Source organism: Rhea pennata, chromosome 2, assembly GCF_028389875.1.
Source record: "Rhea pennata isolate bPtePen1 chromosome 2, bPtePen1.pri, whole genome shotgun sequence".
NCBI classification, from domain to species: Eukaryota; Metazoa; Chordata; class Aves; order Rheiformes; family Rheidae; genus Rhea; species Rhea pennata.
In genome coordinates, this window is record NC_084664.1 from 149,598,953 (window position 1) to 149,625,285 (window position 26,333).

The following is a 26,333-nucleotide window of genomic DNA, read 5'->3' on the forward strand; positions in this document are numbered from 1 at the left end:
CAAGCGCCACATGCGAGACTCGGTCACACTTTGAGAAGGGCCCCTCCAGGCTGCCACCTCCCGACCCCAGCCAGCCTGGCCCCTGAGCCCTCCCCGAGGGCGGCTCGCACTGCGCGCCCCGCCTCAGGCGGCTGCCGAGCCCCTGGGGCTCAGGAGCCCCGGCCAGGCCGCTGCGCCTCTGCCCGGGGCACGGCCACGACACCCCCACCCGCCCACAGCACCCGCCGCCCGCCGCCCGCCGCCGCCGCCGCCGCCGCCTCCCCTCGCGGAAGCGGCCGTTGCCGTGACGTCACTTCCTGCTCGGCTCGCGCCGGGGCCTGCGGGCGCTGCCGAGTGCTTCCGCCCGCGCGTTTCCAGGGCGACGAGGCGCCGCGCGGCCCGCCGTGAGTAACGGCCGCGGGGCAGGCGGCGGCGGCGCGCCGGGCCGGGGAGGGCTCTGCGGCCGCGGCGGCCGCCGGCTGCAGCAGCGGCGCTCCGACAGGCCGGCCGTGAAACGTAGTGAGAGGCATGAGGCCTGCGGCGCGGCCCGGCGAGGGGAGCGCGGCTTCCGCGGCCGGAGCTGGCAGCGGTGCCGCGTAGGGAGCGGCCTGCAGGCCCCGCTGCCCCCCGCCGCCGGCCTCGCAGGTAGCCGCCCCGCGCGGGCCGTGTGAGGAGCTGCGTGTCGGGGGCTGCGCGGTTCCCCGACCCGCGGAGCTGTAGTGCTGCGGGGAGCCGCGTCCAGACCCTAGGGGTGCAGCTCTCCCGCATCCGTTGAACAGTTTTACCTTGGACTGGACTAGGCACTGGGGAAAGGGCGGTAGAGCAGCCATATGGAAGTGTGTTTATTGTGATATACTCAAACAAGTACTTAATCACTCCTTCTTACTTTCTTTGTGCAGCTTGATTGAGTGGGATTAGCTAACATAAGAGATGTCAACTCCCCCTCTGGCTGGGGCAGGGATGCCTCCTGGCGCTTTCTCGGGGGCACAAGCTCAAGCAGCTAGGGAGGTAAATACAGCTTCTCTCTGTCGAATTGGCCAAGAGACTGTTCAGGATATTGTGTTTCGAACCATGGAAATCTTCCAGTTGCTGAGGAATATGCAGGTGAGAAATAACTTTTTTAAATATATATACTTGGAGGTAGTTTAGGACATTTAAAGGCATAGCTTGATCAAACTGCTTTGAAAGGAGGATTGAGTGCCGAAAAGAGGATTTAGTGCCGAAATGTGTATACCACTGTTAATACGTTTGCTTCTCCTGTATGTTAAGTGGATAGTGAAAACATGGAGAAGGGCTGAAGTGTATCTCCCTCCGTAATTTGTATACTCTAAGTACACTTAATCTGTGTGTTTTTGTTGAAAAACAATTAAATGTGTTTTTGTGCCATTTGTGCTTGTATATACTTTTTACAACATACAAAGAAACTCCTGCTTTATTTTAGTTTATTTAGTTACTGTGAGAGAAACTTTAATTTAATACTTTTAACATTTTGGGGTTTTGGTTTTCTAAGTTACCGAATGGTGTTACTTATCATACTGGGACATACCAAGACAGACTGGGAAAGCTGCAGGAACATCTCCGTCAACTATCAATACTCTTCAGAAAACTGAGATTAGTCTATGACAAATGCAATGAAAACTGTGCAGGGCTCGATCCTGTTCCCATAGAAGTAAGTATCTTTACTTTATATATAAATTACAAATTGGAATCTCAACTCTCTGTTTAGCATACCACCCATTCTTCTTGACTGCACCAGGGTGCCATAATAAACATTTTAAATAAGAAATTCTTCAGTGGACTGACTTTTGTTTATTATTTGGAACCAACTGAAAGATTATGAAACTTTCACACTAGTAACAATTTTTACCAGTTGGGAGGGATCCAATTGTGAAATCAAGCTTCACTTCAAATTTTAGTCCTTGCTATCAGCCTTCTTGGCACACTCACCAGTTTTTCCTCTAGGGGAAAAAAGGGTTGGGTACATTTTTTAAAGAGGTTATTTTGATGGGAAAAGTCTACTTTAAGCCCTCACCCACCAGCCTGGCTTCCTAGCTATTTGATAGCCTCGATCATATTATTTAATGACTGACATTATAACTGTACTTTTTAAGGATGTCAGCAAATCTCCTTTTAAACAGTCAAATTATATAATGGTTTTTTCTTCCACATAATTGATTCCTATCTGTCTAGAGGGATAGATAGATGATGCTCTGCCTTCCTTTTTTTTAGCTAGTTACGAGCCTTCTTATGAGATTTTATTGAACAAGAGACGCAATTATTCAATGGCTAATTGTTTGATCCTTTAGCAGCTGGTGTCTGGCAATACTTAGATGGAATGCCACCTTCACTCATTGTCTTGTCTTGTAGGTTTGTGCTTTCAGCTTACTTCTGTGGCTTATCAAGGAGCCTGCTACATACACCCACACCTCCTCAGCCTGCCTTCTATTACACTTCCAACCTATCTCTGCATGTACAGCTACTCGGTGACAATGTTGTCATTACATTCGCTCCTTGAGTAGTCTGTAAAAGCTATGTACCTCTCTACAACAGTTATTCTAAGCTACATGAATGAGAGAGAGCAGGCATAAAGGCATAGCTGCATATTGTTGTGTATCTTATTGCAAATGGCATACACTAGTTTGTTAGTTTGATGCAACTTAATACAAACATCTCAAGACAAGCCCTGTGTGTGTTCAGGCTCTTCAAGCTGGTTTTATGTTTCTCAATGCAGGGTTGAGAAATAAGACACTTTGTTATTTTCTCTCTATTTCCTATTTGTTTCCTGTTTATGGCAAGCAATTATGGCATTACATTGCATCAATAAAGATAGTATCTACTAATGTTCACTATTTTATGATTATCGGTTTAAATGTTTTATTTTTTTTAATATATGTTACTAATTTAATAAATATTGTCAACGCTATTAACCAACATAATGAGGTATGAAATAATTGTGAAGTATATCTGGCTACAAAGTTTTAATTGATTAAACTTCCTGTTTTATTTATGCATTAAGTGTAGGTAGAATTCACTAGCTTTCCTGAAAAATGGGAGATTTTTAAAGGAGATGCACTTTCAAAGTGGTACATTATTCTTCTCTGCAAGACAGAAGGAGCTTTTTCCAAGAGTATTTAGTAGATGCACTACTCTTGCTGTATGATATGCAAACGTAATAAATTATGGGCCTTTGCTGTGCTTTCATGGCAGAGCTTAGTGTGATAATTTTCAGCCAGTCATTTTGATAAGCTTAAAAAGAATGACATACAAAAGTTTTTGTATGAAGGAAATTCGATTTTCCCTGAATCAAAATAAGTTTTAAGTTTTTCTGATAAGTTTTTATCAGAATACTGAAGGATACTGCTGCATGCTTCATAATATTACACTGCAACCTGAGTAACAAGTTAATCTGCATTCAAGGAACTACCTCTTCCCTGATTTTTAGCTGCTATCTTCTTGCTTGTTTGCATTAATTATTAGACTTTAATTTGTATGTAACATGTATGTGAACAAGGATGTAATTTTGCTACAACTTTAACTTATCTCAATTCTGTGACACTGAATTATTTTGAAATATGCAATTTTTGAAAATGGAAAAGGGCAGAGAAAACAGCAGACTGTACACTGTGTATGTATGTTAAATATAAAATGTTATAATTATTTTTGAATAAGATGTTAGTAGTTTGGGACTGTTCTCACGAAAGTCTGTATTTATTCCATATCAAGTACACTTACTGATTCTTTTTTTTTTTTTTTTTTAACTTTTTTTAAGGAAAGGTGCATATGTTAATGTTCATTGAAATCCTTTGTCAAAGACTTTGGCTTCATAGAAGCTTGCAAGAAGAGATAGTGCATTACATGAGGAGATCACAGTGGAAAATCCTTATAGTTCTTATAAGGATTAAGTTATAAGGAATAAGAACTTAAAAGTTCTTATTAGACAACTGTGGGCATGGTCTTAAGAATAGCCAAACAGAGGCTCATGCAAATAGCAAGTCATAATTAGGGTATTGACCAAGTGGCTGGTCTCTATTTAAAGCCAGTTGTAAATTGTATTTAGTATATCACTAAGGAAATATTACCTTTATAATCAGTATAATAATGATATCTTCATGTATGTAAAATTTCAAAATGTGGAATAATACATTTTAAAATCACATTGTAGTTTGTTAACAATTCAAGACAAGATGTTGCTAGTATCCATCTCATCCTACCTTAGCTGCTCATTCTCACCATCTATGTTGTCACTTCCTGTTTGCTGACCCAAATATCGATATAATCACATTTTGGGTCTGATCACTTCCTTATGCTGTTTCACTCTGCAGTTGCATGGGAAATTAGGCTGGGAAAAGAGGCACTAGAAGTGAGCAACTGAGTAGGAAAAGGATGAAAGTGCTTCTTTTAGTGGTAGTGCTGGCATATGCTGGCTTAAAATTTTGCACATATTGTCCCTGTAAACCAAATCTCTTCAACTCTGTCAAGGGTATGTTTGCATAAGAATGAACGACCTGGTGACATGTTACATGATAAACACAATCTGGGAGACATAACCTGCATTTAAAAAGTATGTAAATCAGAAGCTAATGCTGTAGCATACAGATTTTTTGCTACAAAGAAGCTCATACATTAATACCCTTGTTATCTTAAAATCAAGGCTGTGGGTTAAAGGAAGTATTTAATTGCATTTTATCCATTGCTGTCTTCAGACTGCAGAGAAATTGTGGAGTAGTTTTGTCCCCAGACGGGAAGTTGGAGTTCAGGAGACAAAGCTAGAAGTGGACTTCTGCTTTAATAAACCATGAGTCTGTTCTATTTAGCTAATAGCTGGAATGGTACATGAAGGAGACTCTGAAGGTATTCAGAGCACAGATAGTTAGAAAGTAATTGACTTTGTATTTTGGTGAGAAATGATTTGTTTTATTTTTTTTTCTCAAGTCTTGTCTGATTTTAAGTGTGATTTCAGGGTAGCAAGTAAGTTCTTCATTGCAAATAAGTCATACACATAACATTGTTGTCCTGCTCAGAATACCTTTGCATGACCCACAAAGTTGACGTTTTCAAAACCCTAGTTATATAGGCTGCTAACATGGACTGACAAATTGTGAAGGTAGGAGAAGCTCTTGGGATAAGCGTTAGACAGGAGCCTCATTAGTATGCAGCAAGTTATTGATCAAAAAGAAAAACTCTGACTCTGGTTATCTGTCAGCTGTTACAGCAATTTTTCCTGTTAATGAGATTCTTAATCTACAGTGTTCAAGAATACAAGAATGACTTGCTTGTCAGATATCTTTAAATATTAAGGCTAAGCTTTGCCTACAGTGATGAAATTGCTTTGGCCGAGGTATGGTAATGTGTGGAATTGCATCTTTTTGAAACACAGGTTTTTCATGGAGAACGGACAGAGGCCCTTGCAAGGCCTTTGGTTCTGAGGTGATGGAGTAAACTTGTTTCCATTTTTTTTCCTCTTGGGAACTTGGAACCTGTGGAGAAAATGGTAGTACCTTCTGTATCTCCTGTTTTCAGTTTTGTTTCAGGTTTTTTTTTTGGTTGGTTGGTTGTTGTTATTAAGTGAGTGTTGTCTTCACAGCAACTTATTCCGTATGTTGAAGAAGATGGATCCAAGCATGATGATCGTGGTGCTGCTAGTCAGCTTCGTTTTGCTACAGAAGAGAGAAGGGAAATCATGGAAGTAAATAAGGTAAGAAAGATGAGATTGATTTGCATAAAACAGAAATGTCATTCTGTCATTACAAAGCCTGTATTGTTAGATGGCTGTACTAAATGCAGTATGTGTGATAACTACCATCACACTTGGTAATAAAAATTTATTGCATGTGACTATTTCAGAATTACCTTTTAGTAAGCATTTTTTTTTAACTCTACTTCTGGCTCTAGAGATTAGGTATCCTGACATTTTTACCTTTGCCTCTTTTTAAATGAATATACTTGTGAATTTAATGTATTATGATTAGGCTTAATCCACTAGATATTGGCAGATAGATAGATAGAGGGAGGGTGCCTGCTGGAATTTTTTGATGTGAAAGCTTTCTGTAGGCTAGTTGATTAAAAAAGCCTATGGAATGTCAGGTGTGTAACTATAACCATGATGCTGTGAAGTAATAAGGGATTTTCAGGGCTATATCTTTTGTATTTTGGCAATTTGGAGAGAACATTTCCTTTGTTGTACATAGCATTTATTGAATCATGACACATTCAGAAAAAATGCACTATATATCATAAAGATGCTTTAAAATTTTCAGTTGAATGGCAGATACAATTACTAAAGATTCATTCAAATCTAAAAATAAATATACTATATTAAATGCTAATATAATATTGAAGGTAAAAATATGTAGCTTTACCAGACCATAGTTTTGAACATCGTTCCTTCAGTATCTAAAATACCAAGATAGGATTAATTAAATATTTTTGTAGCTCTACTGTCTATAAATGCTAGGTAAAAAGGAGGCATTATCCACAGAAACAACTGAACAAATGAAATGAATGAATAAAGTACTACTTTAAAGGCAGAATAATAGGTGGATTTTCATCTTTTGTAATATTTCTGGTATTTTCATTTGTCCTCAACAATTAGAGTTAAATAGATCTTTTTAAATTTTATATATTTAGAGAAATGAATGCATATTGTACAGGTGGAAAATGGGACAAGACAAATTTACAAAAAAGCAGTTATCATCTTTCCTGTTGTATTTTTTTCTATTCAGTGTTGATGTAACAGGCTTGTATATATTATATTGTATGTAATGTTATACTGTGAATCTATGCACATTTATTTGCAATCTTTAACAGCTAATAAATTCAACTGTCTACATTTACTGTGTTTTTGATAGTTTTATGACATGTTTTGCCCTTGTTGTTGTACTCGTATGCTAATATGTTTTTTAAATCTCCTTGATATGATCTTGTGAAAAGAATTTCGTAAATGTTTACGATGAGATCTAAACCTTGAAAAGGTTGATGGTGTTACAGAAACACTAGTTGCAACTCAGTAATTAAGAAAGTTTTCAGACATTCACTTAAATCTGGTCCAAAATCTATATTTACATTTAAATATCTAAACATATTTCCCAGCTTTTTCACAATAAATCTTCAGAAGATAGCTGAACTTTCTGTAGTATTTTTGTGGACAAATATTTACTAGCTGCTGCAAAAGAAATTGAAACTGCTGCTTTTTGAAACTATAATTTTTTTTTGCTCTCTTTCCAGCTGCATAAATATATCCACTACGAGCTTCAAAGTTCAAGCTTTAAAGTACAGAATAGGAAATTCTGTTTTTTACAACTGGATGTAAAGCACTTCTTATTTTTGAAAGAAAGATATCAATGGAATCAGGTTAATTGGTCCAATTTTCAACCTTGTTGCACTCAGATAGCCTTTCTGGTTCTTAGCTTGTACTTCTGATAGCTTTTCACTCCTATATAATACGTAACTTCTGTTTCCAAATCAATTTTCCTTAATTTCTTCTGGCATAGTTTATGTATTCTTGACCTACTATCTTTTCTCCCTTTAGCTAGTTCTTTTCTTTCAGGTAGTCCTTTTTGCTGTGGGTAGGCCATATCATTTCAGTCATTTGTGTTTCCAGTACCAAAAAAAAAAATATTGCAATAACCCAAATATTTTGAAACTGTTGATGCATTTGAATTCCTGGGCCTCACGTGAGTCTCTTACTTTTGCCCTTCATTCTGTGACTGTCAGCCAGTCTGATCTCATCAGCAGCCCACTGTGTATATGAGAAACATTACCTTGCAGTAGGGAGCACAGCCCAAACTAGTACCTTGTAGATCATCTATCCTCACACAAAAATATCCTTGTCAGGAGCCACCATCACCTGCTTCATGTACTATATTTAACAATTGTATGTTTAAATAAAACGTATTTAGCTTAAAAGTAAAAAGGATTTTTGCCCTATAAGCAGTTACTAGAAAGAGTGTTTATAAGTATGAACCATTATTTTTAAAAAAGTCTTATTTATTCAGCACTTACTACCTCTGCCTCTTTACTACACAACTCAGTTTCCCAAAGATGTTGCTTGTTCCTTTTATCTGTATTTGCTTTAAAAAAGCATTTCATAACTAGTAGCCTCAATACATGTGTGTGAAAATGAAATGGTGTGAAATACTCTTAAGTACCATGTTTGTTAGTCCTAACAATTAATCTTTACTAACTAGTTAACAACGATCTTGCTAAAAGAGGGAAAATAATCAACCTTACATTACAGACTTTCGAGTTAAGTTGTTGTGAATTATCCCCTGGTCTTTTCGATAACAGAACCACTGTGCACTAGAACTGATGTTGTTTTAGGAAGCAGTGCTTAAAATGAGAACCATTTGTGATTAGTCTTCCTTTTTGGAGGAGAACTTTGTCTGAAATCTACCTTCCAGTGTGCTGGAAGTCTGTATTCCTTTTAACTAGCATTCCATTCTACACTGTTTGAATCTATTTTCATCCTAATTTGTATTTGTAGAATTCTTTTCACACAGAATCTGAACATGCACCAAGGAACACTTTGACAAGAGAGGAAAATTTGTTTATTTGGCCACCTTCTCAGCATTTTAATCTATACTGGGCGCAGTTCCATACTGTTCTGGATAGCTAAATTTGTTCTCTGCAGTCACAGAATTGTAGATGAATTTAGATTTGAAAGGAACTGTAGAGATTATTTTATCCAATCCCCAGCTCAAAGCAGGCCAACTATCCAAGGTAGATCCATTTGCTGAGGCTTACATCCCATAGCATTTTGAATATCTGTAAGGATGGAAATTCTACCTTTTATGGGCCCCTTTTCAGTGTTTGAAAACTCTCACTGTGAAAGAAAATTTCATAATATTAAATTGGAATTTTCTTTGTTCTCACTAACTCATAGCCCCTTGACCTTTTGCTGCACACCTCCAAGAATGGTCCTTTTTTTTTTTTTTTTTCCTCTATGGTTTTCCATCAGGTAGCTTAAGACAGTATTAAGTTTTTTCTGCTTAAGACTGAAGAAATTGAGTTCTATTAGCCACTAATTGTATGCCATGTCTTCCAGCCTCCTAATCATCTCGGTGGCTTTCCACTAGAATTGCACGAGTGTTAGTGTCTGTCTTGTACTCAGGAGCAACAAACTGGACAGCAGTTCTCTAGTGCCAAATAGAGGGCAATAATCATTTCACTGGATCTAATAGTTGCTTTTTCATCAGGAACCTCTCCTGATCTCTGTGACCATTTGCAAGTGACAGAGAGTGGTCTTATAATGGCATCACCCAGCATTTGCAGATGTATTATGTTCTATATAATAAAATTTTTCATTTGCAATTTCATGTGAAACATTTCATGAAAAATGCAATGTAGCTTCTTATATTAAAACAATATTATGGTTACAGAGTTGAGAAAAGTTAGAAAATGCTAAGCTTAACGCTGTCCTTGCAATCCCAATTGCCCCTTATGTCCCCCAATATTCATATTATGCAGTCTTTATTACATTATCAAGTTTGGTTTCTCTTCTTTTTTTCTTCTTCTTTTCTGGAAGAGTCCTTGGGCTATGCTACATTTTTTACCAACTAGGCACTACCTACATTGAATCATGATTGTAATAAATAAGGTTATAGGAACACTCGTTTGTGATTTAAACAACGTGGATGTGAGTATTGAATAAGCAGGGAATTTGGTAAAGAGGAGGAGAGATTTAATGTAAGTAATGAAACTGAAGGCTGTTCTTGAGAACTGGGTTTTTATCCTTGTCTCTATCACAAAATCTCTGTGATGGTAAATTGCAAAGCTTTTCCCTATACAGTTGGTGATAGCCATCCTTTGAATATACAGGAAGCTGTAAAATATCAAGTGTAGTGATATAATTGAACTTTAGGTGTCTCTGGACAAAGTTAGTAGGCATTCCAGTTTTATCCCTGATCTTCCTCTAACTTAGTTTGCTATCTAAATAAGAATCATACATCTATGTGAAATGATGTTACTGAAGTAATTCTTTCGTATTAAGAGGATGGAACAGTGAGGAGTGTGCTGGAGAAGCGCCCTGGTGAATGCATAATCCATTACAAGCTACACAGTTTAAAGGGTACTCACTAAATAAGACTTCAGACCTCATCACTAAACATAATAATATTAATTAATTGAATTAAGTGACTATAACAATATTAATTAATAATATTAACTGAATGTAGTAGTATTACAGTAATTAATATAAAGTATAAAAAAATCTACCTCTTCTAATGACACTTATTTTAAGAAAATGTCCACCTCTCTATGTGACAGTGCAGAAGGTATATGCAGTTGCTCCCTGGGTCAATATGTGAGAAACGTTGAACATGCAGTGGAGCATAGCCTGTCACTGGTGCCTCTTCTTCTTTCAGAAACACAGGCTATGTATGCACAAGGAGCAGTTTTCCTTTCAGCTGTAAGGGCAGGAGGGAAACAGAAAGCCCAAATTCTCTTTTGCAGTAAGGATAGATCTGTTATGCCTGTCAGTAAGGATAGAACTGTTATGCCTGTGAAAGACATCAGAAAAAACTGTAGTTAATGAGCAATGAATACATTATGCTTAACTGCACTTAATCACATACAAAATTAACATCACCAAAAAAGCCCTCTTAGGATGGGTTTTCGGCTAGATCGTCTTTTTAATAGAAGGGGGGAATAGCAGAAATGTGCCTCTCAAATGTAAGGTGAATCTAGATGACTTAAACTGATTATAAAACTCTACCTCATGTAAGCTAATTCTCCTGTGTCATCCTAAAACTGAAAAAGGTAGAAGCTGTGTCATGTATGTATGATGAAGAGCCTTTCCTTGTTTCATACAACTGTTAATGCTGACAGGCAGCCCAGAGTTCAACTACACCATTTCAGCAGAAGAAGGAAAGAGTGGGAGACCACTTGCAAACAATCTGTTCAGGCAAAAATTTGTCACTGCTGCAGAAATCTCTGCCTACAAATCCCACCCATTTCCCAAGAAGACTGTTTCACCTTCCTTTCCAAGGTTAGAATTAAGTCGAGATGTTCTTACTGGCTCAGCAAAGTCTTAAGCAGAGGCCAGCATTGCCAGTGGTGCAGAACATGTTAATTATGTAGCAGTTTGTGGTGTGGACCACTGCCTGTCAGAGATTGGTAACAAAACCTCTGTATGCATTTCAATTAGGAGACTATGCTTGCTAAAGTTCCCCTGTTACATTATTTTTCACCATAGCAGTCCGGAGATGGTGCTTTCCATCCAGAGATGCTTTCCATCTCTGAAAAAAATAGAAGAGCTAAGAAAAAGAACACTGAAGAAAAGGATCTAAAATTGTGTAGGTTTGCTTGTTGTTTCAAACATTGAAAACACATGTATCCAATTTGAAGGTTCTCTTGCCTAGCATCACTTAAAGATCAGATAAGTTAGTTTCTAACATTTGCTCAAAAAATTAAAATTGTCTAATTAAAATTGTTGTCTTACAGCATTAATTTGGGGGTTATATCCTCTGTTAGGTAGTTTAAGTTCACATGACCATAGCTGTGTGAGAGTACATAATAGTAGAGTTAGAAATAGCTGGAGAGAGAACAAAATCTGCGGTATCAGAGGTTAATAGTTCTTCTTTCTATTTGTGTCTTGAAAACCATCACTGACTGTTCAACCTTTGCTTCTATTGATGAAAGGTTTGAAAAATAAATGACGTGCCCTCAGTATCAGTGAGTGACAGCTTTCATTATATTAGTTTTAATGTAGCATTCATTGATTTCTCTGAGGTTGAATGTTGAGTATGGCAAACAGAAGTATGTTTTAAAATGCCACAGGTAGGAATGTGCTGTTTTTCTCACCCCTCTTGCTCCTTCTCCCTCTTGTCCTTCTTCATCAACATCTTACGCCATTATCTTCTGTAGGGAGAATCTTACAGTTCTGCCATTTGCATGCCATGGTAACTACATGCTTCTCAGTTGTAGCTCTACTGTTTAGGAGTTGGATCTCTGCTGTATATAGTGCCATCTTGGATTAGCGAATGGGAATAAAAGAAATTTAGATAATATGCACATAGTTATATTTGAAATAATTTTTAATCTGTCATAATGCTTGATTAAAACTTCTGAGTTAGTATATGTGAGCTGTGCTACATCAATCTTGCATATTTCTCGGGAGACTTTGGAATTGTGGTATGTTTTCAGAAATTGTGGAATTTCACAAATGTTTCCACTGAAGTCTGTGTTCAGGGATATTTCCTTTTCTCAGAGTGAAATGTTCCCCATGTAATGTAAACCTAATTGTTATATTGCTTAAGGCCATTTTTACAGGTCTGAAGTATATAGGCTTTTTTTTTCCCTGGACTTCTTTCCTAACTGTCCAGTGGGCAATTCAGGAGGATCAGTGTGTTGCCACATCCAAATTCAGGAGACTGGTTTTCAGAATATTAAGGCATGTTGCTCCTTTTTAACACTGTTCCAGTTATTTTGGTTGTGTTGCTGATCTGAATCATCCTTTTAATGTATTGCCATTTGCACAGTCCAATGTTATGTCTACCTGAAACATTTGTAATAGTTCGTCCTCTTCTGATGGTAATAAATCTTCCCTCCAGATTGCCCTCATGAATAAGTAGTTTAATCTCTAATATAAGAAGTTTGTTACCTTACAAAATCTGAATGAAACAAAGGGCATAGGTTTGGTGTTAACAGTATACAATAATTTCGTTCTTGATGGCTTGATTTGAGCAAGGAAGTGAATAAATCAGACAACAAGTACATGTATTATTATGAAATGTGTGAGGTTGGGGAGATTATGCAGTAGCTTAATGCAGTGATCTTTCGTTCATAGTGACCTAATTTTCATGTTCTGGTTAAGGATCCAAACAGAAGCAAGTTGCTGCTTTTCTGTTTCTTCAGCTGCTTCTGCAGTTCACAAAAGCAAATATGCAGTTCTAAAGAATTTAGCATGCTGAGGAATATATGTTTTAAGACAGAGCTCCAGTAGCATGTCAGGGTTAACCCATATATGCAGAAGGGTTGGAAAAGTTTGACTGACTTTATCAGTATGTCATGGTATGTTCAGAATTCTGCTGTTAAACTGTCACTTTTCTGAACATCCAATTCATACAACATATCACATCAGTATACCTGTTTCTTGAGCTCTTTTGGTATGAATTATCAATCCCTTCTTCCCACAGAAGTGTGCTGTCTTTTGAACTTTTCTAAGAGAGAGATGAGCCTCCTTTTTTTCTGAAGGAATCAAGTGTTTTGATAAAAAAGACTGCTGTGAAAAGAGCAGCATTCCCCTCTAAAAGGGGACTACTGGGTCCTTAAATTTCAGTCTTTCTTCTATTTTATGAATACATTTAAAAGCGAATACATTGTCTCACCAATACTGCTCATGGCTGAAAGATCCATGTACCGTTTCATAACACTAACCTTTATTGAATTTCTGATTATATGATCTAAACTGATCACAAAAAAAAAAACTACTAATGCACTCTTCCCACAGAAACTGAAACAGAAGAATCAGCAGCTGAAGCAGATCATGGATCAGTTACGAAATCTCATTTGGGACATAAATGCCATGTTGGCAATGAGGAACTGAACAAGGAAACAACTTAAAATCAAACTTCATAATTAGAAGAGATGCTGATATTTTTCAGATATACTTGATTTCTTTCTAAGAAGTAGCATGTTTTCCCACAATCATGTTGCAGTAATATTTGAAAAGTTTTCAATATTAAAATATTGTTTTTTCTCTGTTAATTTAAATAGTGTTGGCTTTCCTTTTGTAAAAGATTCATCCTGCAGTTTGTATCTGAGTGATTCAATTAGGCTGAATATAACAAGTTTTGTAACTTAAAATAATAATTTGAATTGCTATATAAATTGGGGGGGGTTATAAATGGAGTCTTTCTAGTTTTTGTATAATACACTTAAAAATGTTTGCATTTCATTCTGCAGTGCAAACTGCTTCTATGTGTGGGAGAAGTTACAATACAGAAAGGTTGCTCTAGGAAGCTGCAGGACTGATAGTGGTCAGAAATTATGATTCAGTATAGGCCCATTGCGAGAACCTATGGACTCCTATTCCATATCAGGTTGTCTTATCCCATATCCTGTCACTATGTATGTCTGGTATTAGACAGTTTGGAGCAAAATGCAAGAAGCCATGCAGAACTATCCCTATCCTCATGAATACAATTAAATCCTTCTGAGTGAAGATTTTAGAACTCCTCAGCCTTAACTTCTGCAGTAACTGTGTTGACATTTGCTTGAGTGTTGCTCCAAGTATTGTTGGCCTCATACTTCTGAGCAGTTATATAGGGTTGGAATATTTTGTTCTCTTTTACCACAGTGTAGTGAGTAGTACTTTTCACTGATCGTTTTACTATGACTGTCAGTGCTAGAAAACTTTAGTGTGTATGAGTAGTTTGTTGTCTTGTGCTACTCATGAAACTTATCTTTCTTTGCTTGTTTGGCAGATTTTAACTTCCTTAGATACTCCTCACAATTTTCCTGAAAATATTCTAATAATTTTTGTTATCCATAGATGCTGCCACTAGACTGTGCATCTCTTTCTTCCAGATCAATTTATATTGAAAATAATACTGTTTCAGGATGAATTTTTAGGGTACTTGACTGTTAATATTTGTCAAGTTGAAAACTGACCATCCTTATGACTTGCTTGTTATGCATCACCTTAAATGCCCATCCCATGCCAATTAGACTACTTAGTAGTTTTGGGTGAAAAGCTTGCTCAAACCTTCTGAAGAATCCAACTAAATGATATCTTACAGATGTCCTTTTTCTACTACAGTATTTCAATACTCTTTGAATTCTGGGGAATTAGAGATGAATGTTACTTTACAGATGACATACTGATTTGTTCTTTAAGTTTTAGGATTTGGGTTTTTTTTTAAGATTTCAAACCATTTGCCCACTCCTTCAGTTAAAAATCACTGGCATTTAATAGTCTCACCTGTTTAACAGTATATGATTTTGATAGGGGACGGCTAGATCCAATTTTTCTCTTTTTCCTCTTTTTGAAGACTAACAGATTAATAAATGCCCAACAGTCTTTACTCCCACTTTACAAAGGGAAATGTTGATAACTCATTCAGCATTCAGTGTCAAAGCTAGCAGTATAACTGCTGAGTTCCCATTTAGGTTAGTCATTACAGCAGAACCATTGATCAAGGAATAATAGTTCTTCAGCAGTGAGAGTTGTTGCTATTATATAACTTACATCAGGACAAAACAAATTAAAACTTTGAAGAAAGCTTTTGAAAAGAAGAAGATTTGTAACATGTAGCAGCAGCTTTCTAGTCAGTGGATATATAAGCACATATCCAACTTAGAAGTGGATTTTGAAATGGTACCAGCATTTTAAGTGTGAGTATAACATTCTCAATAAGCATTTTGTTGTAGTTTGGAACAATGGAAAAGATTACAGAAAATGGAGATTAGACTAGATGTTGCTCCACTGTCTATATAATAGCTCTGTGTTTTCACTAAGTTTCTTTAAATTTCTTTGCTTATTTTTAGTATTTATAAACAATGTGAAAGTAATCTAAAATGTGAATAAGAGTGCAAGTATTGCAAGTAGATGTCAAGCTGATACAATATTCAACTTACTCTGTGCCTCTGTTGGCAGTAGCCAAGGTTTGTACTACAATTTTTCATCTGGGAGAGAGGGAAAAAAAATAACACTTTAAACCACTGCCAGAATAGATAGCACACCAGCTAAATTGCAAAGGGTGGAAATTGACAGGATTGTAAATTATCACAATAAATACTGTCAAAACTTTGCAAGGTGTTGGACCGAAACCATACACTTTGACTTACACAGATGAAAGTAAGGGTAGTGTACATAACTCACCTACTACCACATCCATGAATAAAGATAGATTTTTGGTCAAGAAGATAGCAATTTTAAAATGAGTGGCTATTCCGCAACTGTAGAACACTTTTTAAGGAATTGCTGGGCATCCGCATGTTTTGAAATTTAATATTTTACTGTTAGTTAATGAAATGTCACCAAATACAATTATTTAGAAATACCAGCAAAGCAATACCAACACAATTGTTTTAGTGTTTTGTTCCTGTGTCTTTGACTATTTCTATATTTCAGATTAGGCAAAAGCAGTACTGGGAGTGGATACTAACCTAGGATGGTTCCATAGGTGAAATATAAGAAATACAAGAATATTTGAGGGGTTTGGTGGAACTGTTAGGACTCCAATTTTGCCCAGAGAGAACTTGGTAGTGCAGCTGTGATGTTGAATATCTTGTAGCATGTTCATGGGATTACCTCAAGTTAATACATACCTCCAAATGTAGCTTAATCTACTATCTTCATAAGCAATGTTACAAATATTGATTGTTCAGTAAGTTAATTGAACTCAATGTGACAACACAGAAGATGCCTATTAGGCAGTATGCATAATAGCTAGGTACAAGATTTTTGTTTTATATAAAAAGACAGAAGGCTGAACAGATTTATGACATGCTCAGAATAGATGCGAAGAGCTTACTTTTCCTTTTGTTGTCTTCCATGGAGGCAGCAAGGCCACATTCCAAGTGCTCTAATAAACCATGACTAGTTTTGCTGACATATAGAAAAACCCTTGTCCTGATTGTAGTATTTCTTACTGATAGAGAAATTGGAATCTATACACAAGTGCTACTTGAATTTGTCCCTGTAAATAGTGGATACAGATGGAGCAGGACAAGGATTCTGGTCTCATAAGAAGCAAGATTTCATCAATGTGCAAGGTGGCTGTACAAGCCAAGCAGATTCTGCAGCTGAAGGATGATTGACAACTGCTGTAGAAAATGGTAAGTTGCAGATGTAAATCTGAAATTAAGAAAAAATCTTTTGTCAAAGGAAAAACAAGGAGATGCAGTGACAACAAAGGACACTGTGAGTCAACTAAGATTTACAGAGGATAGACTAGTTTAATTACTTCAGGCTAACAAAGGAAATGGGGATAATAAAGGAATTTAAAAATAAACCAGTGCAGAAAGAAGCGTTTGAGTAAGAAACTAGTGTGCTTTAATAGTAATGAAGATTGATATGGTAGAGCATCTGCATCTATAAACACAAAAGGTTTTTAGCTGTTAGAAGGTCATTCTGTTTTTAGGTATAAAAATAACAAACAGATTGGATAATATGTATTGCAGGTTATTAATGAAAATGGCAAAAAATTGTGTACCAACGACAGTTTTTATTTAAGCAAATGTAATGGGTAACTGGAATGTAAGAGTTAAATGTTCATCTTGTGAAGTCTAACTTCTGTGTAAAATTTTTAAGGATTTTTCTTACATTGCATCAGGGACACATTCTGGCATCTTTTACAACACTAAAAAGCAATAGCAACACTAAACAACAATAACAATGCTAAGAGCATTAAAAATATTGATGTAAGTGTAGTCAGAAGTAGAATACATGTTTGACTGAATTTGTCACTGGACTCGGTCCAGTAAAGGACATAGACATATCTGAGGCAGATAAGCAAAGGCAGATTTCTCACGTGCACTTAACTTGGAAATCAACTGATCTTATGCCTTTGAGTTCAACTTAGAACTTTAATCAGTTAGGTAACTTCTGTTTCTGCACATACGCCCAGCAGTGGATAATAGCTGATCATCACTGCTCAGGTTGCATAAACTCTTTGCTTTTCTGCCCAAATCCAGTCAGGGGCCCGATGCACGAGGCCCTCTTTGAAGTACGCCTGTTGTGCTCTCACATCTCCTTCCCAGCTGACTGCTACTAATTCCAGTCATGAGCTGGAATGGGATTCAAAATGAGTGACTGGAAGAAATATATTATGTACATATTAATGATAAAATCCTTCCCAGGATCTGCATTTACTTTCTCATGAAATCTTACTTGAAAAATAAATCCAGATCTGCCTAACTAGGAGGAAAGTTACGTGAGTTGAAAGTTGTCTGAGCAGCAGTGACTGGCAGTGCAGTTGTTTTTATAATCATAGAGAGGTTTTAGCAGGTGTTTACAGTCATGGATAATGGGAAGATCATGGAAATAGCCTCCTACCAGAATACACTTGTGAAGTGGGAAGACTTGCAAACAGTGAGAGGAAAACAGAAATAGAAAAGCAACAATCAAAACTTAAGGTGAACATAAATTGGAGCTAAAACTGAGTCAGGAAAAGAAGGTTTGGGAAAACACATTTTAAATCTGCTTTAGAGAGAGTTGAGATGCAATGTCGGGGGAAAAGCCATTACAGTTTAAAGGGGCACGGTCAAATATTGCAGAGCAGGGAGTATACGTGTGAGACCTTGCAGTAGTTCTGCATGAAATATTGCATTAGTTTTGGCATCATTATGTTAATAATGCAATAAAAGAGAAGATACCAATGTACTACTGTATGATTAAGCATTAGAGTATCTCAGGAAAGGTGAGATGCAGCTCAAATTTAGAAATTGTTGGGTAAATACAAAAGGGAGATAATTAATTTGAATGATTTGGGATGATTACAGCACAGAATAATGAAAGATGGTAAGGAAAAGGACTTAATTTATTTGACTGAACACCATTAAGGAGGGCAAAACCTTGTAATGCTAAGGTATGAAATATTAATTTCTCTAGAAGCTTAAAAGATGTCTCTTGGGTTACTTGGAAATTTTAGCACTAAACAGCATAAAAATACTAGAAAAATGCACTGGGAAAATGCAAAAAATCCCATCTTGCATTAGTAGAGCAAAAGATGGACTAAACTGACATTACTGTTTTTTCACCTTTAGATCTTGCAGTCATAAAACATCTTTTTATCAAATGACTATTTGTCAGATGATGAGCTCCTGTGAGACCAGGAGTAGACACCACCTGCAAGCACTAAACAGGCTTTCACAGCTTCTTAATAATGATTTGTTGCTGAAATTCCTCTTCAGGTAAGGTGCTTTCTTGGAATTTCCAATAAATAGGAGGCTGAGCAGAAAAGGAAATGAAGCAAGGCCTTGTTTCTGCCCCACTTCCCACCCCCACATTCCCACCTTTTGTTTTGGTTCATGTCCCAATGAAGAACTACTCTGTGAGCTTGCTACAAAACTGAAACAGTAGCTGCTGTCTGATTACTGTCAGTTGACTCAGCAGAACTTACGAAGCCATTTATTAATGTAAAATATGAGGCTATTTATCCACCTTCCCCCTAATTAATATTAAAAGCAACTGTAAGACTTGCATGTCTTGCAATGGAAGCACTTTTCACAGGCTACACTGATTGTTCCAACACAGAGATAGAGGGGTGAGTTCAGTGTGCGTAAAATGTGTTCAGATTTTCCTCAAAATTAAAGTAGCCATGGTCATAGAAACTGTTATGTAAACCGTGTGCTACTTTTATGGCATTTGCCTGTTACATATATTTGTGTTCAAAGTGGGGAGGTTGTAATTGCTGTCTAGGAAATTAGAACTTTTTTTTTTTAAAGATTTTTGATTAGTCTGTTTGAACAACCACATCTAAAATGCCCTCCAGCAATCACAGAAAACAGAAGAGATGAAAATAGAACATAGGCTTTGCACCTTCCTCACAGAGAAGAAAATGGCTTTTTTGCTTGTACTTAATTACTGTTGCCACAGTTCCAGGTTCTCATCATAATCAGCTTAGATTTTATAAAAGCTAAGAGCCCCACTGTACCATTTTGAAAGTAATAAGCAGATTTGAGGTAGTTAAGCCAAATACAATTGGATTTATTTATTTTATAGCTCCTTGAAGCTGCAGAGACTACTATAATTTAAATTAGCTTTACCAAGCTAGAATGGAAATGGAATAAATTCATGCTAAGAGTGTATGGCTTTTAGATTTGAGCCTTTGACCTAGACTCAAACAATTCCATTAGTGTTCCTACTGAACCAAAAAGAAAGCACAGACAGTAAATCCTTCAGTTGTACAAACTAGCGTCACAGACAGAAGTAAGGAAAACAGGTGGAAACTTCAGCCTGCTCATACTCTGAAATACAGTTATGGAGCAGATTGGGATGTATTACAGTTTTGCTACATGTTAGTACAATGCCTGTGAAGAAGGGTTGTAATCATGACAGGGCCCAAATGGTAGCATGATCAGAATATATATATAGCTGCACTGGCTATATTCTGATTTGCAGCACAAGTATTTATTCTTGAAGTTGATTTGTTCCATGTGTGTAAAATTAAAGGACCCCCTTCTATTATGGTCTGGGTATTTTTTTAAAGGCAGTTCACTAACACATGGTAGAGGAAAGTCTCTGTTGATAAGTAAGTAAACAGGAGGAGATAATGACTGGAGTGAAGAGAGAGCCTAGAGCTGCTGTCCACAGACATGGTGTGCAATGAAGAAGTGGAAGACATGGTGTGCAATGAACAAAAGCTTTACTTTTCCTTTGTTTCATGTGTTTTTGTCTGTCAGGTTTTTAGATTAATATTAAAAAAATACTGTCCCCTTTCAGTCCATGCAGATTTCCATTTCTATTGGAAATATCCCATTAATATCAGTATTTCCATTTCTATTGGAAAAGTCTATTCAATCAATAGATTCAATCAAGACTATTCAATCAAGACTATTTTTATTTGAAGTTTGGGGTCAGTATCACAAAGCAGGAACAATCTGCACTATTCAGATCAGAATGTAGTGCAACTGCCCAAGAGAATAGTGATGCATCATCTCTAGCATTTTTGTTGGGGTCTTCTATTTTAACAGCTTAAGGCTTCCCACTCCATTTCAAGCACTATTTATACCAGTTCTCTCTCCTAAGAGGAGAGACAATAGAGGCAACAAAGATGTTCCCAGAGGAGTGACTAATCTTTAGCCATCAGGAGTGTTCAAGGATAGCCACTTTTACTAATCATTAAATAGCTGTTTTTAAAACAAGAAAAAAATATAAATGCAAAGCAGCTAATTCCATTTCCCAAGTGTTTTTCAAAGCACATCATTATCTACTCAGTCATAATAGTCATAATCAGGTAGAAATTAGGTCTAGCAATGTACTGGCAGTAAGACGCTGTCAGCAATACACCCTTCAATTTTAAATTTAAAATGGAGTCTGTTGTCTGCCTATTAACTTTACTGTCATTGTCACAAAGTCATCAATCTCAGTCTGTCCTGAACACATTTTCTGCATAGAATCAGACCATCTTCCTTAGTTCCTCTCATGCAGATTTTAAATCATCTCATAAACCGTGTACTGCACCAAAGGTTTAAGGCTGAAACACTTTGCAGACTATATATATATTTCTTTTTAACATACATTCAGTATCTACCACCGGATGACAGATTGCAGCTACTCTCTGGACTAGATCATGGCAGAAATTGGAAAACAGAAAATAAACCCTGCAAGCTCATGTAAAGTGGGTGAAAGTCTAGTTCCACTGAAGCTGATAGCAAACTCAGTAAAACGTAGTATTAATTTCCAGGTTATTGCTATAAAGATTGTTTCAGAGAGAAAAATAAAATGGTCTTTGCAAGCTGGATCTTGTATGTTTTAGATGATCTCTGCTTATCACAGCATCTGAAAGCACCTGAGGTGCCCCAATTATTTGTATTATTTTATGTGGCAGAGCTTGTTACCAGAATGTTTTAGGCAGAGAGTATTCAATTCTGGATTTTGCCTCTTACAGGTCTAAGTTTCAAGAAGGACACAGCTTAGAGAACATATATGTGGTTTATAAAGGATGGCTGTGATAGGAAGAGTTCCGTGAATAGAGTGTATATTCTGATCTTCAACTTACTCTATAAATATGAAATCCTTCAAGCAAAAAAGACTTTTTTAATAGCTGCAGATAAGCCAGAAAGTTGCTTTGTTAACTTACATCGCACTGGAAAAAAAATAAAGGGACCGATTTGTTAAATATTTTAACTGTTATGTTGGGTTGCATCTGTACATAACACAGAAAGTAATAAAATATGGCTAATTCTGGTCATTTTCATGTGCAATTACTTACTTTGTAAATACTGTTGCCATTGTTCAGTTCTACATTTGGTTAATATAACTGAATACCAAGCCACTCAAAATGTTAGGCACTTGGAATTTAAATTCTCAAAGAACTGTATGCCACTTTGGGTAGGTGTGTCTAAAAAATAAGGTGACACTAATATTTGTTACGAATCCCATGTTCAAATCCCATATCACCCTACAGAGATCTATATTACTGTAATGAAGTGCACAGATTTTGCTTACAAGCAATCACAGACTTGCTATGGCTTAATGTAACTGAGCTGCTGTGATTGCATCTAAATGTTGGCAAAACTCCCAAACTGAATATTTCTTCACCTGTCACTCTTGGGACCTTGAACTAGTAGGCATTTTCTATGTTTGGTGCAAGAAAGAACACAAGGAGATGCAACTACCACACCATCGGTGTTTAAAGCACTTCTGTGAAAGACCTGAACTCAGGCCTTTCACCTTGGATAGCGACATCAGGCTCAGCTTGAGGCAGGAGGGCTGCAGCAGCATAAGACATGCCTGAAAGGAGCCTACTTTTGTGTCCAGAAGGTGCTCTCTCATATCCAAGCTTTTTTTGCACCCGTAGAAGAGAGAAGCAAGCATAAAAACTGAAAAATGACACAGAGAACGTGCATAATTTATACTTGTTGGAAGATGCAAGTTCTGAGTGCAGATCAAATAGCTACATCCAGAATAGGGAAGAGACAAAATAATATATAATGAGAACCAAGCAAGTATTCCCGTTGGCAACAGCAATGAAGGCCGAAGTATAAAGAGAGAGGTAGTACTGTGTAGAAGAGGCCCAATGAAGCAAGGTGCACTGAGTATTTGTGCCTTCAAATTGTGTCTTCTGTTACAATGAGCTGCTTCACTAGTAAAGGAATAGTTCGTATGGTTTGGCCCTTAAGTCTATGTTATTGCTCAAATGGTAAAAGGGCCTTTTCCTACAGTTTTTAGAGCACCCATTAACATTGTATTTTATCCTGTAACACTGCTTCTATGACTTTCCTGTTACAGGCTCGAGCCTGAGATATATCTGCAATACATTCTTACCAAACCTTTGCAAAATTGCCAGAAGACACTCCATTAGCAAAAATATACAACACACCTCTCTTTTTTTATGGTTTCTCTTCACATACTTGTACATAGTGCCTAAGAAACATAGTCCTATAACTCTTCTTCCCACTACAAACACCCCAATATATTATCAGATGCACACAAACAATCACAAACCTAAGCTCCTATTACTCATGTTTTGTATGGCTAGAAACCATCCATTTATGATGGCAGCAAGCATTCTTGGTTAAGCCACTAGATCTACAAAGTTTCTTGCTTGGTAGCATTTCAATAGTCTGCCAAGATCCTCAGCCTCTCCTTGGAAGGATGTATCTGAAGTAGCACTTGTCTTCTAGGACTTCTCTAAACATCGGAAGAAGACAGACAGGACCAATTATGAGAAGAGGCTATATGGCAGGAGGACAGAAGTGTCCTGGGCTTGGCCTCAGCCAGACAATAAGAAACTATCGTAATTAGCTGAGGATTGGTCTCAGAACAACAGGAGGAATTCTCAGGAAGCCTTGATCTTCACCCTGGGTCTTTTGCATCTGGAAAGAGACTGATTTGAAAAATCTAATGCCACTCCGTCTGTAAAATAAGAAGTATAATAAAAAATAATTGCAAGACTCTTAATTTTAGTGGTTGTTGATCACTTGAAGTATGGCTGGCACTATGCAAGGCATAAAGAATGCTGCTCTCTCCAGGGGCTTTTAAACAATGAATTATAGATACAAGCCTGGAGCTCATCAGTGGCCAGGATTTGATGATGTTGTATAATTTTGTCACTGCTTGGCCTTGCCTGAAGGACAATGTCATATTGGTGCAGGGAGGGCTGTAAGAACACCAATTTACAGAAGAAGGAGTGTTTTGAGAAATAATTTTTCGAAGCAGGGGTACATTCCTTGCTGAATTGCACAAAAGAGGCATTGCCATTGTTGAGGATTGTTGCAGAATATGGAGGAGAGGATAAAGGCGTCACCAAGGTATGATGTACTGACTGAGTGAAATAGGAGTAGGAAATACTGCAGTTGGTGCTGTAGGTCAGAGCAGTGTTCTGAGGAGCCTTGAAGGGAAGCACAAGTAGTTAAATTTAATGCAGAAGGCCAAAGGAAAATGATGAAAAAATTCAGAGGTGATGCTGTTGAGGCAGATGATTTACTGAGGCATTTGAAATAAGTTGCAAAGGAAAATGATGAAAATGAAGAGGAGGCTGTAGTAGTCTTGTGGAGAAATGATCAGGGCATGACCATGATTTTTATTACATGGCTGAAACTGACAGGAGGAACCTTAGAGAACTTGCATATGGTGAAATGATGTAATTTGGCAAATGCCTGGATGTTGTCTCAGACTGGCAGGATGGGTCTCAAGAGATTTAATTAATGCTTAAGGCTCCTTGTTGGAAATTTCCGAATGTTGCTATGCACAGAACTTTCTTCCAAAATAGAAAGCAAGGTGAAAGATGGTCACAATTCCCTTATTACAGAAAGAAATTCAGCAACAGCGATAATCTATCCAAGCAATACATATTCAGACCTACTGTCTCCCTCTGGATAGAAAGCTCTAGAAAGATTAAATCTTTGCTTCTTGGGCTCCAGGAAGCTTCTTCCTGAATGATGTTTGAAACTGCTCGGTAAGTCTTTATGGAGAGATAGAATATCTCTCTTGATTTCTGTGTCTTGATTTCAAGTTGACTTGTTAAAGACAGTAACTGTTTGGAAAGTGTTTTCACATATTCATTAATCTCCCTTTAGAAAATGGAGCATGCTAGTTTCTGAAAAAGAGTAGAATGATCATGTTGTTTTTTGATGCAGGCAATTTCTGGTTAAAGTTACTCTTCCAAAACAGTACCAAATTCCTGGTTTCAAAACCAAGCAAGTTTATTAGATAACTTTAAAACTGACTGTGAAGGAAAGAAGAGAAAATTTCACCTAACTTGAATGATGTGACATGTGTTGTCAGCCTACAAATAAGACTGTAGTTGAAGTAGCTCAGCAAGAAGAAATGAAGAATATTAATGCACTGAAATGTCTATATGTGGATGCAAGGAGCGTAGAAAATAAGCAGCAGGCACGGGAAGGGATGCTAAACAATGAAGTTTATGAGCTAGTGGGCACAGCTGAGACAAGGTGGGCTGAGTCTTGTCAATGCTTTGAATATCAATAAAGAAGGATGCAGCCTGCACAGAAGGAACAAATGGAAGGAGGCGTGGTAGCCTCCATACATCTGTGTTTTCTCACCGGTGTGGTGCATGCAATTGGCTTAAAATGGTGCTCTGTTTTCCTGGAGAAGCTTGAAATTGGTGGATCAGAAGAAATAATGAACATGATGGATCCAGTGGGCTTTTCTGGTTTTGAGCTCTTGGGAGTTCTTAAACTGAACAAAACACATATAAAAGTATTTGTGATAAAGGCATTTCAAGCAAAATTAACTAACCCTCACAATTCATTAGTAAAGCTACAAAATGCTGGATGCTCTGTTTGAATGTTGAATGTATTCTTAAGAAGTTCCCTAATTGTGGTAATTAGTACCAGCCTTGCGATGGGCCACCCACTTCTCTGTCCCACTTTGATGTCAGATACTCAAGGGAAGAATGAAAACAGCAGCTGGTCTGGAAAGGCCAGTACTTATTGAGGCTTTTGGCCCCAGTATCATAGCCCTGAGTCACTGTTTTAGTTTGAACATCATGTACATATGAGAAAGAACTATCTTATGAATTTCAAAATTATAATAAAGATACTCTCATCAGCCTCCAGGCATAGGTAGTTTGGCCATTAATTGTTTTCACTTTTCTTTCAGCATTGATCATTGAGATCCTACATCCATTAGCTGTGATCTAACAGTGTCCTGCATTGAGCACGCAGCCAGATGAGTTTGGGTGAAGCAGACCAAGCTTTGCATGGAGCTGCAAAACCTATGGAAAAAGGTGGTTTTGTGAGCGTATCAATGTGAATGCAGCATAGTGGGAGAGAGTGAAAAACATGAGGTTAAAGCCTGGGCTATTTCTCAAGCTACATATAGAGCGAGATGTTCGGCCTGGTATGGTAGCCTGTTTCCCCACTCCTGAGGGTATAAGGTATCTCAAGAGCCTGTGTGAATTACTGAGTAAGAGTCTGAGTAAGGATTTAGGTAATCCTGGGTACCAGGCTGAACACCTCACTCTATGTGTAGCTTCAGAATACCCTTTTGCTAGGGACCCTGACTCACAGGTCCTTTTCCAGCTAGCTTCACACAGATACAGGTATGCTACTATGTAATTCTGGAGTTTCCACCAGCCCTCAGCCTCTGACTGTTCACACTGCAAACATCCTGAAACACCCCGACTTTTTCCTTTTGGAACAAACAAAATAGTTCCTACTGAAACAAAATTTGACTGACACTCCAAGGATAGTTCGCTGGAAAGCCTGTTTTCTACAGGCAG

At 37.6% G+C, this 26,333-nt stretch overlaps 1 protein-coding gene across 2 annotated transcripts; it reads left to right on the top strand.

Moving 5' to 3' along the window:
• Window positions 1-287: 287 nt before the first annotated feature.
• MED30 (mediator complex subunit 30) lies at window positions 288-13,689 on the top strand. Of its 2 annotated transcripts, none has more exons than XM_062568394.1 (5): window positions 288-383; window positions 879-1,083; window positions 1,490-1,648; window positions 5,564-5,674; window positions 13,427-13,689. In XM_062568394.1, the coding sequence occupies exons 2-5, from the start codon at window positions 910-912 to the stop codon at window positions 13,520-13,522; spliced, it is 540 nt and encodes a 179-aa protein (XP_062424378.1). In that variant the 5' UTR covers window positions 288-383; window positions 879-909; the 3' UTR covers window positions 13,523-13,689. The 2 variants fall into 2 exon arrangements, with proteins under 2 accessions (XP_062424378.1, XP_062424379.1); XM_062568395.1 differs by lacking the exon at window positions 288-383 and adding an exon at window positions 494-624.
• Window positions 13,690-26,333: the final 12,644 nt, after the last annotated feature.